The sequence below is a fragment of the Chiloscyllium plagiosum genome, unplaced genomic scaffold, assembly GCF_037043375.1.
Source record: "Chiloscyllium plagiosum isolate Xiang-an unplaced genomic scaffold, Cpla_swu_hap1 HiC_scaffold_16, whole genome shotgun sequence".
Lineage (NCBI taxonomy): Eukaryota > Metazoa > Chordata > Chondrichthyes > Orectolobiformes > Hemiscylliidae > Chiloscyllium > Chiloscyllium plagiosum.
Window position 1 is genome coordinate 77,358,542 of NW_028270154.1, and position 18,568 is coordinate 77,377,109.

At 43.0% G+C, this 18,568-nt stretch overlaps 1 protein-coding gene across 2 annotated transcripts in view; it reads right to left on the reverse strand.

The window, feature by feature from the left end:
- Positions 1-18,568, reverse strand: part of stk32a (serine/threonine kinase 32A) — a 289,304-nt gene that overhangs the window by 65,389 nt on the left and 205,347 nt on the right. The window contains exons 9-11 of one of the 2 annotated variants that reach the window (XM_043703956.2): positions 13,371-13,496; positions 7,629-7,757; positions 2,751-3,122 (exon numbers count right to left, since the gene is read on the reverse strand). In XM_043703956.2, coding sequence (XP_043559891.2) covers positions 3,033-3,122; positions 7,629-7,757; positions 13,371-13,496 — 345 coding nt within the window. In that variant the 3' untranslated portion in view covers positions 2,751-3,032. Of the gene's footprint in view, positions 1-2,750; positions 3,123-7,628; positions 7,758-13,370; positions 13,497-18,568 lie in introns of those variants that run through there. The other variant, XM_043703955.2, reaches the window with a different exon arrangement.

The following is an 18,568-nucleotide window of genomic DNA, read 5'->3' on the forward strand; positions in this document are numbered from 1 at the left end:
ATACTTGTATCATCGATAATCACAGGTGAGGTGCCAAAGACTGGAGGTTGGCAAACGTGGTGCCACTGTTTATGAAGGGCGGTAAAGGCAAGCCAGGGAACTATAGACCGGTGAGCCTGACCTCCTTGGTGGACAAGTTGTTGGAGGGAATCCTGAGGGACAGGATGTAAATGTATTTGGAAAGGCAAGGACTGATTAGGGATAGTCAACATGGCTTTGTGCGTGGGCAATCATGTCTCACAAACTTGATTGAGATTTTTGATGAAGTAACAAAGAAGATTGATGAGGGCAGAGCAGATGTGATCTATATGGACTCCAGTAAGGCGTTCGACAAGGCTCCCCATGGGAGACTGATTAGCAAAGTTAGATTTCATGAAATACAGGGAGAACTAGCCATTTGGATACAGAACTGGCTCAAAGGTAGAAGACAGAGGGTGGTGATGGAGGGTTGTTTTTCAGACTGGAGGCCTGGGACCAGTGGAGTGCCACAAGGATCGGTGCTGGGTCCACTACTTTTTGTCATTTACATCAATGATTTGGATGTGAGCATAAGAGGTACAGTTAGTAAGTTTGCAGATGACACCAAAATTGGAGGTGTAGTGGACAGCGAAGAGGGTTACCTCAGATTACAACAGAATCTTGACCAGATGGGCCAATGGGCTGAGAAGTGACAGATGGAGTTGAATTCAGATAAATGCGAGATTCTGCATTTTGGGAAAGCAAATCTTAGCAGGACTTATACACTTAATGGTAAGGTCCTAGGGAATGTTGCTGAACAAAGAGACCTTGGAGTGCAGGTTCATAGCTCCTTGAAAGTGGAGTCGCAGATAGATAGGATAGTGAAGAAGGCGTTTGGTATGCCTTCCGTTATTGGTCAGAATACTGAGTACAGGAGTTGGGAGGTCATGTTGTGGCTGTACAGGACATTGGTTGTGTCACTGTTGGAATATTGCGTGCAATTCTGGTCTCCTTCCTATCGGAAAGATGTTGTGAAACTTGAAAGGGTTCAGAAAAGATTTGCAAGGATGTTGCCAGGGTTGGAGGATCTGAGCTACAGGGAGAGGCTGAACAGGCTGAGGCTGTTTTCCCTGGAGCGTCAGAGGCTGAGGAGTGACCTTATAGAGGTTTACAAAATTATGAGGGGCATGGATAGGATAAAAGACAAAGTCTTTTCCCTGGGGTCGTAGAGTCCAGAACTAGAGGGCATAGGTTTAGGGTGAGAGGGGAAAGATATGAAAGAGACCTAAGGGGCAACATTTTTCACACAGAGGGTAGTACGTTTATGGAATGAGCTGCCAGAGAATGTGGTGGAGGCTGGAACAATTGCAAGATTTAAGAGGCATATGAATTGGAAGCGTTTGGAGGGATATGGGCCAGGTGCTGGAAGGTGGGACTAGATTGGGTTGGCATGGACGGGTTGGACCGAAGGGTCTGTTTCCGTGCTGTACATCTCTATGACTCTTTATTCTGCCAAGATTGTTGTCTATATCTCTCTGGAGAGTCTCTGTGTCATCCTCACGACATACTTTCCTTTCTATTTTGTGTCATCTGTAAACTTGTTATTATACATTTATTTTCCTCATCCAAATCATTAATATATGTTGTAAAGAATTACGGCCCCAGCACTGATCCCTGCAGAACTCCACTAAGTTTGCATCCTGAAAATGCTCCCCTTATCTTAACTTTCTGCCTTTTATCAGTCAATCCTCTGTCCACACTAATACACTACTTCCAACGCCATCAGTTAACTTAAGTACCTTATCAAATGCTTTCTGAAAATACAAATGTATTACATCTATTTCTTCCCATTTAGTCTCGTAAACTTGTCAGGCATGACGTCCTCTTCATGATGCCAAGCTGATTCTGCTTGATTATATAACATATTTCCAAAAGCTCTGCTATTACATCCTCTGTAATGGACTTTAACACTTTCCCAATAATAGATTTGAGATAACTGATCTTTTTAAATAAAGGTGTTACTTTGACAGTTTTCCAATCCTTTGGGACTTTTCTAGAATCTATGGATTCTTGGAAGATTACTACCAGTACATCCACTATCTATTGTAGGTTGCTTGATTTATTGTTAGATTTAGAATGCTTTCGATTGCTCAGTTTAGAATGATGTGGATTGCTGGATTTAGAATGCTGTGGATCATCTCCATTACTGTGATGGAGTTTGTCACAACTGGCAAAATGCGAACAGTTTACAGAGCAGGTTGTTGGATGTGGATAGCCCCGAAGGCACCTCAATAAGATGGAAGCTCTTATTAAAATGACTTCTTTCTTCAGCTTTGTAGTTACAGAGCATAAGCAGGGAAAGTCTTAAGGAAGAACTGTGTAATTCTATTAATATTGAGTTAACACAACAGAAGAGGTATGCAGTAAAAAAGTCAGATTATGATTTACCTACATAATACAGAACCTTTTAGTGATATCATCCCTTGCTATGATTCTACAAATACTGAGAGAGGCTGGTTAACCCTAATAGCCTTTTCGCAGATTTGAAGAATTGTTTCAAAATATATATCTATGCTCAAATTCCTAACACCACAAGAATAAGTCAAAAAGATAATTTTTATACAAGCATACTCCCAAAGAGAGGTATCTCATCGGAAGTTATGGTCACTTTTCAGTAAAAATGAATGGTTTCCCATTAGATACTCTTGAGAGGGAAAACCCCTGTCTAGAAGCATGCACTCAAATCAGAGAAAATTGCTGAGGGAGAAAAGGGGTTATAGGAACGTAGGCCTTTATTAACACATGGCTTATACACTTTATACTACTGCAGCTTGAACCATGCGTTTGAGGATTCATTTTTATTGCAACTGTGGTGTATCCAATAAGTATCCCTATGCTGTAGTTAATATGCAAATGTTGTCTGAACTGAGCCCAAACACCATGAGAATCCTTGAAGGAGTTGGATCTCACATTGCTTCATTTCAATGCCTTCGCTGTTAATTTTCATTTCATATTCAGGGTTCATGTGAAGTGCCTCTGGTTTTTGACACCAAATGGGTGGGATGAAGGAGCCATCAGTCTAAGTGTTGAGACAGGTTGGTAAGAGTGTGGGGGAGATTGTGAGACCAACCTCCAGATTTTCCAACTCGGTGGGCCAGACTTCGCTGTCAGCAAATGAAAGAGAGGTCATATACAGGTGAAATCAGGAAAGACATTTCCATGTGAAAGAAATCTCAAACTTCCACTCTTAAAAAGCTGTGGGTTTGAGGTCAATCAAAAATGTCAAAAAAGAAACTGGTGAGACTTTCAGGAGCTAAGGGCATTCATTATGGTTAACAGAACCAGCCTAGGCCAATGAAATTAAGTTGCCATGAACTAACTGATTAATGGAATAGGCTCAAGGGGATTCCTGAAGAAGGGCTTATGCCCGAAACGTCGATTCTCCTGCTCCTTGGATGCTGCCTGACCTGCTGCGCTTTTCCAGCAACACATTTTTCAGTTCAAGGGGATAAATGACCAACTACTGTTTATACATCATGTAAGCAGAGCACCAAACCTTTCACTTTTTGCCCATGGAACATGCTTCAAGAATAGACTAATTATGTGGCAAGTGTGTCCAAGCCTGATGCATGCATACACATGCATACAAATATACACGTACAAATACAAACATGCAAATGGATAAACACACAGGAATGGATTATCAGATCAGTTAGTGTTGATTAGAGCCTGTTTACAATTGTGAGCTTTTGGCCTCTGTGCTGGCTTGCCATCATGATGTCAACATCAAGACATTTTCAATGAGGGTAGCTCAGGGAGTGATCAGCGGCCTGCCATCAAATAGCAGATGGCCAATAATGGCTTCCCCCTCTGGAATCAGAGGAGGGTAGCTGTGGTCTGAGATCGTGGGGCTGCCAATCACCAAGTGCTGAATAGCCTGCTGAGTTTTATAACAAATCTGCTCCATCTGCCTGGAGCAGCAAAGATTACAACGGGGGGGGGGGGGGGGTATTGAACACTCGATGCACAGGTCAGGACCGAGAACAATCCAATCACCACACATACCTTCCTAAACACACACAAATACCAACCAAAACACCACAGATTACTAGACACAGAAACATAAACCTACACAGTCACAAATCCAGATATGTGCAAACCCCTGCAAATCATACGAATCCCACCACACACAACCCTAACCTTCCACACACAAACCACACACCATCACACTCACATGGAGTCACACACCCACATCCCTACGCACGGTCCCATAAACACCCACTCACTCACCTTTACACATACATACACAGCCCCTCAAACCCAGATACATCCGCAAAAACAAACTCTCAGGTACACACACAACTCACACACACAAACTCACACCCACACGTACATTTACACATGTATTTTGGATAGGAACAGGATGCATAAATTCCCTGTGTAGGTTTTCACTATTGCCAGCAATGGGTACTTACAGAATCCTAACCACCAGTCCAGTTAAGATCAGCTCACTCACCAAAACTGGGAATCAACCCTGGAGCCCTCCAAGTCTGTATGATTCAGATTCCACACTTGACAAATACATTTAGCAACCAATTACACCCAAAAGGCAGAGGTTGATATTTGTCAATAAATACAATTTCAAAAAGAGATATCAACTGTATTGCGCAAACTTAGATCAATGCTATTGAATTAACAGCTTTTAATTTAAGTTGTACATTTTAAAAATTATTCGCATTTAGTGCAGTTTAAATTGGTATCTGATTATAAAGTAATAACCCAGCAATTACAACATTTGTTCACAGCAATACTTTTGCTATCACCCACCATTTAATCTTAATTACAAGTTATTCATTTGTAATTATGTGGAATTGCAATGTAAGTGTATGAAATAGTCAGAGCAGCTCAACCAATTAATATTTCAATTATAAAGCTATTACTTGACAATTAGGATTGATTTTATTAGCCAAAAGACAATTTGTTAAACACACAATATTTTAGAATTTTTTTTACACAGTAGTCATTTTCTGTTCTCTCCTGATAGTGCCATTCCTTTCTGAAATAAAATTTTATTCTGTGGCATTGGTCACTTTCTAGCATCTGATCTGAGTGGCCATTCTTGTTTACTCTGGGAGGAGTGACTGTCAGCAGACTATATAGCTAAGTAAGGTGTCATAACTAAGCCTGACCTGTATATCATCTGATAGAGATCACTGGAAAGCAACTGAAGTGAAGATTTTACTGAATTAATATACCTGACTTCTCTCTCAAACTTGACACCACAGTCTCCCAAACAGACTGAAGTTATTAATTGTGATACTTCACCTAATGTTGGTACCAACTGAAAATCAAACCTTAATATTGGTTGATACCATTACTCACTGCAGCATCTACGCTCAAATATTCCCAATCAACTCCATTCTAGGAACTCACAGTTCTGTTTGCTGCTGAGTTGGTGTCTAAGATGAGATTGGTGCTCCATAGTAATTAGCCCTTATACTATTAGCAAAGACTCATCGTTGTGACAGCAGCAGACTGTCAGGTGCTCTTCCTGTGTTCTATGAATTTATGATATCCACAGACCACAAGGTCTGTGCCTTCCCCCCCTCCTCCGTACTGCACTGTAACTAATCCTGCCTCTCTCCACACTGCTCCTAACTCTGAAGCTGCTGTAATAAGAAATAATTTACTGTACAAATAGAAAATGCTTTTGTATTTGCAACTGCAAAGAAGCTCTGAGAAACATAAAGATTCCAATATTTCCAAGACTGTACAGAATGGATTTTGAACTTTCGCATGCAATGTATGTTTTTATTATTAGATTAGACTACTTACAGTGTGAAAACAGGCCCTTCAGCCCAACAAGTCCACACCGACCCTCCGAAGAGCAATCCACCCAGACCCATTCCCTTACATTTACCCCTTCACCTAACACTACAGGCAATTTAGGCCAATTTAGGTTAGGTGGCCAATTCACCTAACCTGCACATTTTTGGACTGTGGATGGAAACCGGAGCACCTGGAGGAAACCCACGCAGACATGTGGAGAATGTGCAAACTCCACACAGACAATTGCGTGAGGTGGGAATTGAACCCGGGTCTCTGGTGCTGTGAGGCAGCAGTGCTAACCACTGTGCCAGCTGTGCCGCCCATAGATAATTAAACGGCATGGTGGCTCAGTGGTTAACACTACTGCCTCATAGCAGGGACCTGAGTTTGATTCCAGCTTTGGGTGACTGTCTGCCTGTGTGGAGTTTGCACGTTCTCTCCATGTCAGCGTGGGCTTCCACCGGGTGCTCTGGTTTCCTTCCACAGTTGAAAGATATGCATGTTAGGTGGACTGGCCTTGCTAAATTACCCTGGAATTCCAGGGATGTGGAGGTTAGGTGGGTCAGCCATTGTAAATGCAGGGTTAGAGAGGCAGGGTAGGGGAGCTGGGTTTAGGTGGGATGCTCTTCAGAGGGTTGGTGCAGACCTGATGGGCAAAATGGCCTCTTTCTGCACAGTAGGATTTCTGTGATTCACAGTGGGCTGAAGATTTGACCTGCATCCTTGAGATTTGTCGGTCTTGTTGTGAGAATGGTCTGTTATCAGTTTTGGAATTAAGATTTTTTTTAAATTGAGGTAGGTGGATTTTTGATTTCATTTTTATGAAGGTAACTCTTATTTAAAATTGTCATTTGAACCAGTATACCTAGCAGGATACCCATGATGTTAATTGATGGAATCTGAATATACTGTTGCATTTTATAACACACACTGGTTTAAGTTTTCAGTTCAGAAATATCAGGAATTCAGTTCAAAAAGAAAGTTTCCTCCTCGCAGAAGAATCAAGTTTTTAGTTCAGCTGAACTGTTTTCACACTGTGGGAGGACTTTAGTTTGTGAAGTCCAAAAGCAATGAGAGTTTGCATAGAAGTTTTCAAGTCATCAAAAATGAAAGATAGTTCAGGCCAGAAGAATTTGAAAGAAGTCGTAAAACTGTCTCTACAGTCCCAAAAGGAAAACTGGATGGAGGCAGATAAGCCAGAAATTAAAGAGTGGAGCTAGGAGTGAAATATTTCTGGAACTGAGAATTTGTTGGGAAACAGATTAAAACCTTGTTTTGCTGTTCATGTTAGTTTAAACTTGTTTTTTTTGGCAAAGAACATTTGCAGCCTCATGTGAATAGGTTTCAGTGACTAATCACCACGGTAACCAACTGAAATAAAATTTAAATGTATGATCTATCAAGTCAGGTTTCACTCTTTGACCCAAGTTGAACACTATTACTATCGACTGGGATGGTAACACAGTTATCAATAGGTAAGTAGTTAATGAACAGGACAGCTGAAATTAGTGACTTACCCCAAACGAAAAACACAAGGCTTAATCTATAACCCACCACTCATGGGAGAAAGTGAGGTCTGCAGATGCTGGAGATCTAGAGCTGAAAATGTGTTGCTGGAAAAGCGCAGCAGGTCGGGCAGCATCCAGGGAACAGGAGAATCGACGTTTCGGGCATAAGCCTTTCCTGAAGAAGGGCTTATGCCCGAAACATCGATTCTCCTGTTCCCTGGATGCTGCCTGACCTGCTGCGCTTTTCCAGCAACACATTTTCAACCCACCACTCATCATCACTTCAATGCCAGCCCCTTGGACCCATGTAGGGGGTGAAATATTTGCACTGACCAGTGATGAGTTGTCTTTTCTGTTTTCCTTCAACTTTTTTGCCAGACGCTTTTTCTTCTTGTGAAGAGGTTTAGACTCCAGAATCATTTCCTCGAGTTCAAATGTGGGGTCACAGTTTAATTGTCCTTTCTGCAATAAAAGCAAAATAAATATATCAGAGAAACATGGGTTTTAAGGTCAATGGACTCAAAGCTTACTTTGTGCCTGCACTTCAATGCAGTTTTCACTCTATCCCCTTAAGCTCTATCTCGTCCCATGCGGTTTCCTGGCAACAGGCCCATGTTAACATTCAAATTAACAGCAATGGATGATGCCATGTGCATCCCATTCATAACTCACACACTTCTGAAAATCCTGGCAATTTCCAGAAGCTGTGAATATGTAATGCAGATAAAACGTCAGATTAATTAGGGGAGGAAAATACTTGAAAAATTCCTTGCCAATCCCTTTAAACAATCAGAGCTAGCCCAATTAATGTTACACAATTATGAAATGATCTCCATCCCAGTCAGTAGGAGATAGTGAGGACTGCAGATGCTGGAGAAGTCAGATTCGATAAAGTGTGGCGCTGGAAAAAGGTCAGGTAGCATCTGAGGAGTAAGAAAGTCAATGTTTCAGGCTTGACCCTTCATCATGATTGGGAAGGGGGAAGGGGACTGAGAAATAAATGGAGGGTGCTGGCAGAAGGTTGGGATGGCAATAAGTAGCAAAGGTAGGAGATGATGGTGATAGGTCAGTGGTGAGTGTGGAGCGGATAGGTGGGAAGGAAGATGGACAGGTAGGTGAGGTCAAGAGGAATGGAGCCGAATCGGAGGGTTGGATGGGTGGGGAGATTTGGAAACTGGTGAATTTAATGTTGAAACCATGTGGTTGTAGGCTCCCAAGGTGGAAGATGAGATGTTCCTCCAGTTTGCGGGTGGCTTTGTTTTGGCGATGGAGGAGGCCCAGAATGGACATGGTATGGGGGGGAGTGGGAGGGGCAGTTGACATGGATAACTACAGGGAGGTGGAGTTGGTTGGTGCATACGGACCAGAGATTTTCTCTGAACTGTTCTGCGAGTTTGTGCTCGGTCTTTCCAATCTACAGGAGAGTCGAAAAGTGTGGCGCTGGAAAAGCACAGCTGGTCAGGCTGCATCCGAGGAGCAGGAGAGTTGATGTTTCAGGCATACACCCTTCATCAGGAATGTGAAGGGGTTTGGGGGCTGAGAGATAAATAGGGGGTGGGAGTGGGGCTGGGGGGCAGCACGGCTGGGAAGGTGATAGGTGGATGCAGTTGGGGTAACTTTCTCCTCGAAGTACAGGAGACCATATCGAGAGCAATGGATGCAGTAAATGAAGTTCAAGGATGTGCAAGTAAATCTTTGTCAGATATTGAATAATCCTTTGGGGCCTTGGACGGAGGTGAGGGGGGAGGTGTGGGTGCAGGTTTTGTACCTCTTACAGCAGCAGGGGAAGGTGCCAGGAATGGACAGGGTGTTGGTGGGGAATGTGGACCTAACGAGGGAGTCACAGAGGGAGAGCCCTCCACCGACACTCTCATTTGATTGGCACAACTGGTCCTCATCATAAACAACTTCTTCTTTCAAACCTCCCACTTCCTACATACCAGAGGGTGACTAGGGGTACCCTCATGGTCCAAGATATGCTTGCCTCTTTACAGGATACGTGAGCTAATCAGTTTTCCACAACTATACTAACACCATCCCCCACCTTTTCCTCTGCTACATCTATGACTGTATCGGTGCTGCCTTGTGCTCCCATTGTACATTATTTATAATGCAATGACAAGCAGAATGATCTGTTCTAAACATTTCTAATGTGCGCTGAAGGGCTTTTGCTTTGAATATAATCAATGAAAACATGTTGACAGCTGGTAGTGTTTACAGATAAAGCAAAATAAAGGTGCTATAGTCAAGAGGGAGAGACAGGACTGGCAGCTCAATGCTCTAGGGTTTAGATGATATAGGAAAGATAGAAAGGGAGGCAAGAGAGAAGGGAAAACATTATTGCTGTACTTAGGGAGGATATTCCTGAGGGATCATCTAATGAAGCTATATGGGTGGAGCTCAGAAATAAGAATGGGATGATCACCCTTGATAGGATATACTTTTGGACGCCCAATAGTTTGTGGGCGGTTTTCTTTCGGTGGTGGAGGAGGCCCAGAATGGACATGTCACGGGGGAGTGATGGGGGGAGTTCAAATGAATGGCTGCAGAAAGGTGGGGTTGATTGGTAGACGAGAGATGTTCCCTGAACCATTATGCGAGTTTGTGCTCGGTCTCTCCGATGTAGAGGTGACTACATTGAGAGCAACGGATGCAGTACATGAGGTTTGAGGATGTGCAAATAAATCTCTGCTGGATGTGGAGTTATCCTTTGGGGCATTGGATGGAGGTGGAGTGTGGGTGCAGGGTTTGCACCTCTTACAGCGGCAGGGGAAGGTGCTGGGTGTGGAGAAGGGGGTTGGTGAAGAATGTGGACCTAACGAGGGAGTCACAAAGGAAACGAAATGCAGATAGAGGTGGGGAGGGAAATATGTTTTTGGTGGTGGGGTCTGACTGTAGATGGCGGATGATGACACACTGGATTTGGAGATTAGTGGGGTGGAATGTAAGGACCAGGGGTTGATGGGGAGTGTGGACCTAATGAGGGAATCATGATGTTGTTGTGGTTGGGGGTGTGGTGTTCGAGGACGGAGGAGATGCGATTGACGGCATCGTTGATAACAGGAGGGGAAATTACAGTCCTGGAAGTAGGAGGCCATCTGGCATGTCCTGGAGTGGAATTGTTCCTCCTGGGAGCAGATACGGCAGAGGCAGACAAATTGGGAGTAAGGGATAGAGTTTTTACAAGAGGGTGATTGGACGAAAAGTAGTCAAGGTAGCTGTAGGAGTCGATGGGTTTGAAGTAGATGTTAGTATTGTCAGTCACCGGAGATGGAACCTGCGGCCTTCTAGGCCTTTTGAATGAATCCAAATTTTGCAGAACAAATCTTTTATTTTTTATAGTTATGCTTTTTCTCATCCTTTATTAGTTTAATTTTAATCTTAAAATGAATGTATTTAAAATACCAGAGAGTAAAAGAAAATTCAACGAAATAATCCTCACAGACTGACCACCACAATTAAAAAGTTTCTTGGATGCAGCCTTATTAGATTACAACTAACATAATGCAGCCTTCCAACATGAAAAGGTTCCCCACCTCTGGGCTAGGAGAAAGTGAGGACTGCAGATGCTGGAGATTAGAGTTGGAGAGTGTGGTTCTGGAAAAGCACAGCCGGTCAGGCAGCATCCGAGAAGCAGGAGAGTTGACGTTTCATGCATAATCTCTTCATCAGGAATGAGGGGGGTGGCCCAAGGGGATTGAGGTGGCTGGTGTATATGCATATGGGAGGGCTGGTGGGGCTGGGGGCAAGATAGCTGGTAACGCAATAAGTAGATGAAGGTGGGGGTGAAGGTGATAGGTCAGAGAGGAGGGTGGAGCAGATAGGTAGGAAGGAAGATGGAGAGGTAGAAGAAATTAGGAAACTGTTGAAATCCACACTGATCCCATGTGGATGAAAGGTCCCAAGGTGGATAATGAGGCATTCTTCCTCCAGGTGTTGGGTGGCTAGGGTTAGGTGGTGGAGGAGACCCAAGACTTGCACGTCCTTGGCGGAGTGGTCGAAAACATCTCTGGGACACATGAACTAAGAAACCCCACCCGCCCAATGGCTAAACACTTTAAACTTCCCCTCCCACTCTGCCAAGGACATGCAAGTTTCCTCCAATTCCCTCATTTCCCATCCCCACACCTTATCCCAGATCCAACCTTCCAACTCAGCACTGCCCTCTTGAACTGTCCTACTTGTCCATCTTCTTTCCCACCTATCTGCTCCACCCACCTCTCGGACCTATCATCTTCACTCCCACTTTCATCTACCTATCGCATTCCCAGTTACCTTCCCCCCATGCCCACCATCTCCCCCTCCCCAATTTATCTCTCAGCCCCCTTGGGCCACCTCCTCATTACTGATGAAGAGCTAATGCTCAAAATGTTCCCTCTCCTGCTCGCTACCTGACTGGCTGTGCTTTTCCAGCACTACACTCTTTGTTTCTAGAGGCTGTAAGCTTGAGGATTGCCTCTCTGCTTGAAGCACAGCTGAACAGGAGACTCCACTGCTGCGAGGAGACTTCCTGCCATTGGCATACTGCAAACGTCTACAGGCTGATAAGCAACTTGTCATTGTTACATGTTATGAGTGCAACTTCCATAGCCATTATGTCCTGGAAATGACTTGGCTCAGAGGCCAAGATGTGTTCCACAAGATGGATCATTTCTTCAGTAGGAACATGGAGGAGAAAGAAGTTCCCCACAATGAGAACATGTACCTTTCTTTCATTGAGGATATTCCTCTGTTTGCAGTTGTGCAGAGTCAGTAAAGAAGTACAGGTTTTAGCAGTTCTACCTATTGGCCTTACAAAGTCCAATTTTGTGAAATGAACACAAAAAAAGCAAGACCATTTGCTCAGCATCCCCAATCATTCATTTATATTCTGCAATATAAATTCTTCTTTTTCAGGAAAACTGAACCACCATCATATCTGCAGACTTCCAGAAACCATCTATTCCCTTTCATATCCTGAACGGGAAGAAGTGCCAGCGCATTTCATTCACGTCAACAAAAGCAACCTGAGCAGCTTTGATGACAATTCCATGTTATGCATGGATAAATAAAACACCCTTGGGCAGTGTACTATCAGGAACTGAGTAATCAACAAGCTCTTATTATCAAGTAAATTACCCTTACACACGTTACACTAAACAAAAGTAGTGCAAATGAAGTTCAAGGTAATCTGTTAAACTTACTTTTAGTTTCTTGCAAGTAACTTTATCTGTCTTTATGCAATGTAAGTAGACCACATATACCACTGTCTGATTTATAATTAATAATAAATCATGTTACTCATCCATTATTTTTTTCTCCTGAATACTAATCTTTCGGTCTTGTGAATTTGGAAGCAAGTTAAAAGAAAACACGAGTTCAAAAATGTCAGTCAGTGTTGGAATGGGGACGTTTGTGCATTGGACCGACTTCGTGTGCATTCCGCTGTGATTTCGGAGTGCATCAGTTGTTTTTGCTATTAACCATCCCCATCACCTTCCATGCTGTCAAGCTATTACCCTATATTTTGGAAGAACTTGAAACCGAGACCTTATGCCTTCTGACATTCCCGGGAACACTCCAACATGCAGAATTTCTTTGGGGAGTTAAAATTAAGCTTTGTGTAACAAAAATGTTCATTTTATTATAGGTCTGTTGCCCTATAGAATAGATTATTCACCTAATTCTGAATTTTACTTTTGAGTCAAGACAATAGGATATTAGACCAGGAGAATGGCATGACAGAACTGGGAACGACAGGGAGTAGGATTTGGAGTTGTGACCAGCAGGAGCCTTTTAGGGAAATGGAGACCAGCGGGAATTAGGGTTTTGGGGAAATGGAGACATCTGTGCAGAGAATGCAGTGAACATTTCGGATCCAGTGACCTTCAAAATGGTTTGAAAGAAAAGTTAATTCTCCTTTCACTCCACGGCTGCTGCCAGACCTGCTGAGTTTCTCTTGCAATTTCTGTTTTTGTTTCAGATCTCCAGCATCCACAGTTCTTTGTCTTATTCAACTAACAGTTGTTAGGAGGCACTGTGACTGAAAGTCAGTGGATTTGAGTCCCATCGACAAACTGACTGGTGATGACTTACATTGGGAATAAAACCAGCAGTGAGCTTCTTCTCCAAGACAGCATCCCAATTGATATCGGCGAGGTAAGGACAGCTTTGCATGTCAGCCAGGCTGGAGAGGCGTTGAGCAGAGCTAACTGTAAGCAGCTGAAAAGAATGATTGAAAATTACTAATGTAAGGGGAATCAGCTATGAAAACATTTGGGCAATGCTTGATACTTCATGCCTAATTCACATACTTCAGATTTATACAATGTCAACGTCTTCACATCAGACCTATACAACCTATTACATTGGTATTTCTTTTAATTAAACTGTTTAGATGTTATGATACACCACTGTGGCGGGTGGGATATGGACTGGAATCTTCTGGCTCACAGGTAGGGACACCATCCTTGCATTACAACACCTGATTGAATTACACTAGTATACGTTAACTATTCAAATGTCCAATAAACTACACTGTCTAATTTCTCCGAAACACATCTAAGTGCTACTTAGAGTCACAGAGTCAAAAAGTGTGGTGCTGGAAAAGCACAGCAGGTCAGGCAGCATCCAAGGAGCATGAGAGTTGACATTTCAGGCATAAGCCCTTCATCAGGAATGTGGGGGACTGGGGGGGGAGGGGGTTGAGCAAGGGATATGAGAGATAAATGGGAGGGGGTGGGGCTGTGGGGTGAAGGTAGCTAGTTACCTATCGCCTTTATAGCTGCCTTCCCCCAGGCCCAACCTCCTCCAATTTATCTCTTAGTCCCCTTGGGACCACCCCCAACGCTGATGAAAGGCTTATGCCCGAAACGTCGATTCCCCTGCTCCTCAGATGTTGCCTGACCTGCTGTGCTTTTCTAGTGCCACACTTATTGACTGTGATTTACAGCAACTGCAGTCCTCACACTCTCCTCAGAGTCAGAGTCATACAGCTGTAAAACATGGGACACAGACCCTTCAGTTCAATGCGCCCATGCCGACCAAATATCCTAAATTAATCTAGTTCCATTTGCCAGCATTTGGCCAATATCCTTCTAAATCCTTCCAATTCATACCCCATCCAGATGTCCTTTAAATGTTGGAATTGTACCAGCCTCCACCACTTCTTCTGGCAGCTCATTCCATATAAGCACCACTCTCTGCATATAAATGTTGGCCCTTAGAACCCTTTTAAATCTTGCATCCCTCACCTTAAACCTATGGCCTTTGGTTTTGGACTCCCCCACCCCAGGGAAAAGACCTTGGCTATTTATTCCATCCATGCCCCCCCATCATTTTACAAACCTCTATGAGGTCACCCCTCAACCTCCAACACTCTTAAGGAAAATAATCCCAGCCTATTCAGCCTCTCCCTATAGCTCAAACTCTCCAACCCTGGCAACATCTTTGTAAATCCTTTCTGAACCCTTTCAAGTTTCACAACGTTCTTCCTATACCAGGGAGACCAGAACTGAAAGCAGTATTCCAAAAGTGGTCTAACCAATGTCCTGTACAGCTGCAACATGACCTCCTAACTCCTATACTCAATGCACTGACAAATAATGGTAAGCATATCGAATGCTTCTTCAGTAAATTACTGGAACCCCCTCCTCAACAGTGCATAGGGAGTACCTCCATCTCACAGATTGTAAAAGAAGGCTCGCCATCATCTTCTGCAGCAAAACCAGGGATAAACAATAATGTCAGTCTTGCCAGCAATAATCCTGAACAAGAAATGATTACAAACAGAATGACACATTAGTCCTTCGACAGCTGAAACAGTGCATATGTCGAAGCAATATAACACAAGTTGGATGCTATCATAGCAGTTCAGAGGTTTAAATGGATAGTTAGACTAAGATGTGTCAAATGGCTTCCTCATCTCCACTTATTTCTGAGAATGAATAAAACAATGGTGATAAAATGGGATGGATTTCGCAATAAAAATAACTGAGACTCAAAGGGCTCACCACTATTAACCAATAAACTGGCAGCAACTTTCAGCAACCCCACATGACACTTAAACTGTAAATCAGGCAGCTGTTGTCTGAAACCCGCTGCCTCAGGAATTATGCAATAATGGTACCTTGCTGAGAGGCTGTAATACCGTAAGTTATAGAGCAGAATTGGGCTTTTCATCCCTTCAAGTTTGCTTCGCTATTTGATCATGGCTGACATATTTCTCAACCCCATTCTCCTATCTTCTCCTCATAACCCTTGATCACTTACCAATCAAGAACTTATCTCTGTCTTCAATACACTCAATGACTCCACTGCCTTTTGTGGCAATGAGTTCTACAGATCTCTAGCAAAAGAAATTCCTCCTCATCTCAGTTCGAATGGTTGTCCCTTCACTCTGAGGCTGTGCCCTCACGTCAGAGTCTCTCCTACAAAAGTATCATCATACAAGTACATTGAACAAAATGAATTTGCTATTATTAACTTTTGTATGCCAACTCATCAGACAAAGACAAAGCTCATCATATCATTAAATGTACTCTTTTCTTATTACCAGCTGACAAACATCTTCTCAAGTAGAGTTAACTCTAATAGTATGCAAGTTAAAACTAATTAAAATGCTGAAATAATTTCTAAACATTTTCATTCAGTTTCCTTTATCTCCCTTGACATTTTTTGACATTTTTCTTTATTATTCTTTTTGAATCTTATTTGATATTGAATATTCTAGCTGACACTGGCTGGTTTGGACTGCACTACTCTTTAATGTTTCTTAAATTTTTATCAGTTATAGAGAGAGACAATTGTTTGTTCTGTCCTCTCAGATCTAGTTGCGCTGTAGAGGAAGCTGCATGTTTTAAGTATTTGGCAGACAACAACACTCAGTGCAAAAGTCCATTAATATATCCATGGGCAGGTGCATGGGCAGGAGTTTATTCATCACAGAATTCTGTCCACTATTTTTCTGTGCATTCAGAACCACTGAGAAACCAACAAGCAAAGCAATATGTTGCTTATTCCACATCTTCCTCTTCGTTGGTTATTAAGCACCAGATGGTGCAAACTAAAGTGCAAAAGGAAAGAAGTAGTATATATTACCAAGGAAAATAATAATTTTCATTTCACTTCGCCCTCACGTTGGCATCCTGAAGTCACCAGCACCCTTTCTGGGGAAATGTGCCGATGCTGTGAGGTGAGTTTAAGACCAACTTACTGGGTTAGGATCAGAATGAACACTCAGTCGGGGGAAGGTGAGTGGCGAAATTGTCAGCAAGTGAGTCGTACACATTATAGACCAGTTAAGGCATGAGGGAGTTTAACAAGGTCGGATAGTATTTATTTTACTGCTAGGACTCTGATGAACAAGGCAGATGAGTTCAGGGCACAAGTTGGAGTACAAAGATACTCTTACACTGAGAGATAGTTGAGAGGTACAGATTTGGCAGCTCAATAGTTCAGGATACAGCATCTTCACACAGATCAGAAAGAAGGTAAAAGAGGAGGTGGTGTTATAATATTGATCAGGGGATCTATTACAGCAGTAAAGAGGGATGACATCTAGGATGTCTTCTCAAATGAAACCACACGGGTAGAACTTAAAGACCAAAAAGCAGCAATCACATTCTGGATGTGTGCTGTAGATCTCCTAACATCTGAGAGAAATAGAGGAATAGAAATGTAGGCAAATTTCAGGGAAGTAGAAGAGTGATAGGATGGTGATAGGAGGGGATTTCAACTTCTCCAACATTAACTGCCATACGTGAAAGGTTATGTGAAAGGTTTAGACAGAGAAGAGATCTTAAGATGCATTCAGGACAGCTTTTCAGACCAGTACATAGAAGGCACTATAAGAGACTAGCTGGTCTAGGGCTTAAGTTTAGGTAATGAAGTTGGCGAATGATTGAAGTATCAGTGGGGGAACATTTTGCAGACAGCGATCATAACTCCGTTAAATTCAAGATTGTTACAGAGAAGGACAAGGATGGATCTGAAATCAAAGTTCTCAACTGTGGAGAGGCTGATTTTAATAAGATTCTATATGATCTGGCCAGAGTGGACTGTAAGCAAATACTTTCAAGTAAATCTCCCAACATGGTGAGATGCATTCAAGTAGGAAATATGAAGAGTACAGGGCCAATATGTTCCAATAAAGAAAAAGGATGGGACCATCAAATCCTATAAACCCCAGGTATCAAAGAATATACAGATTATATAGGATTAAGAGGAAAAGAGAGGCCTGTGGCAGATGCTGAGACCTCAAACAACATTGGCTGTCCTCCAGCACCTCTCCTGTGGCCAAAGAGGAATTTTGTGGGCGGCACGGTGGCACAGTGGTTAGCACTGCTGCTTCACAGCGCCAGAGACCCGGGTTCAATTCCCGCCTCAGGCGACTGACTGTGTGGAGTTTGCACGTTCTCCCCGTGTCTGCGTGGGTTTCTTCCGGGTGCTCTGGTTTCCTCCCACAGTCCAAAAGATGTGCAGGTCAGGTGAACTGGCCATGCTAAATTGTCTGTAGTGTTAGGTAAGGGGTAAATGTAGGGGTATGGGTGGGTTGCGCTTCGGCGGGTCGGTGTGGACTTGTTGGGCCGAAGGGCCTGTTTCCATACTGTAATGTAATCTAATCTGTAATGTAATCTAATCTACCATCACTTAAGAAGGAAGCAAGGGATTAGCCAGGAAACTACAGACTGGTCTAACCTCGGTAGTAGGGAAACTGTTGGAGGCGATTCAGAAAGACAGAATTCATCTACATTTGGAGAGTCAGCGATTAATCAAGAACAGCCAACATAGTTTCATGTCTGAACAGGGAGGTCATGTCTGAACAACTTAACTGAATTTTTCAAAGAGGAGACCAGGTGTATAGATAGAAATGAAAGGGTAGTTAAAGGTTGTGTTTCTTTTTTCATTTCCTTTGAAGATTTTTTGTTTCCCATTAGAAAAGTATTGGTGATGGAATGAAACACTGTTTGGCTGAGAGTTAAGAACCATCCAATCCAAGCCCTTGACTCTATCCAGGTCAAAGCAGCATGCTTGAATGGCACCACGTCCACTCTCCCCATCACCAATGCTCAGGAGCCACAGAGTGTACTACCTGCAAGATGCATTGCAGCAACTCACCAAGGCTCCTTCACCAGCATCTTCCTAATCCATGACCACTTCCATCTCAAAGGACAACAGCAGCAGATATTTGGAGCAGATAGGAACACCATCATCTGCAAGCTCCTCTCCAAGCCACTCACCATCCTGACACGGAAATACATTGATGTTCCTTCAGTGTCGCTACATCAATATCC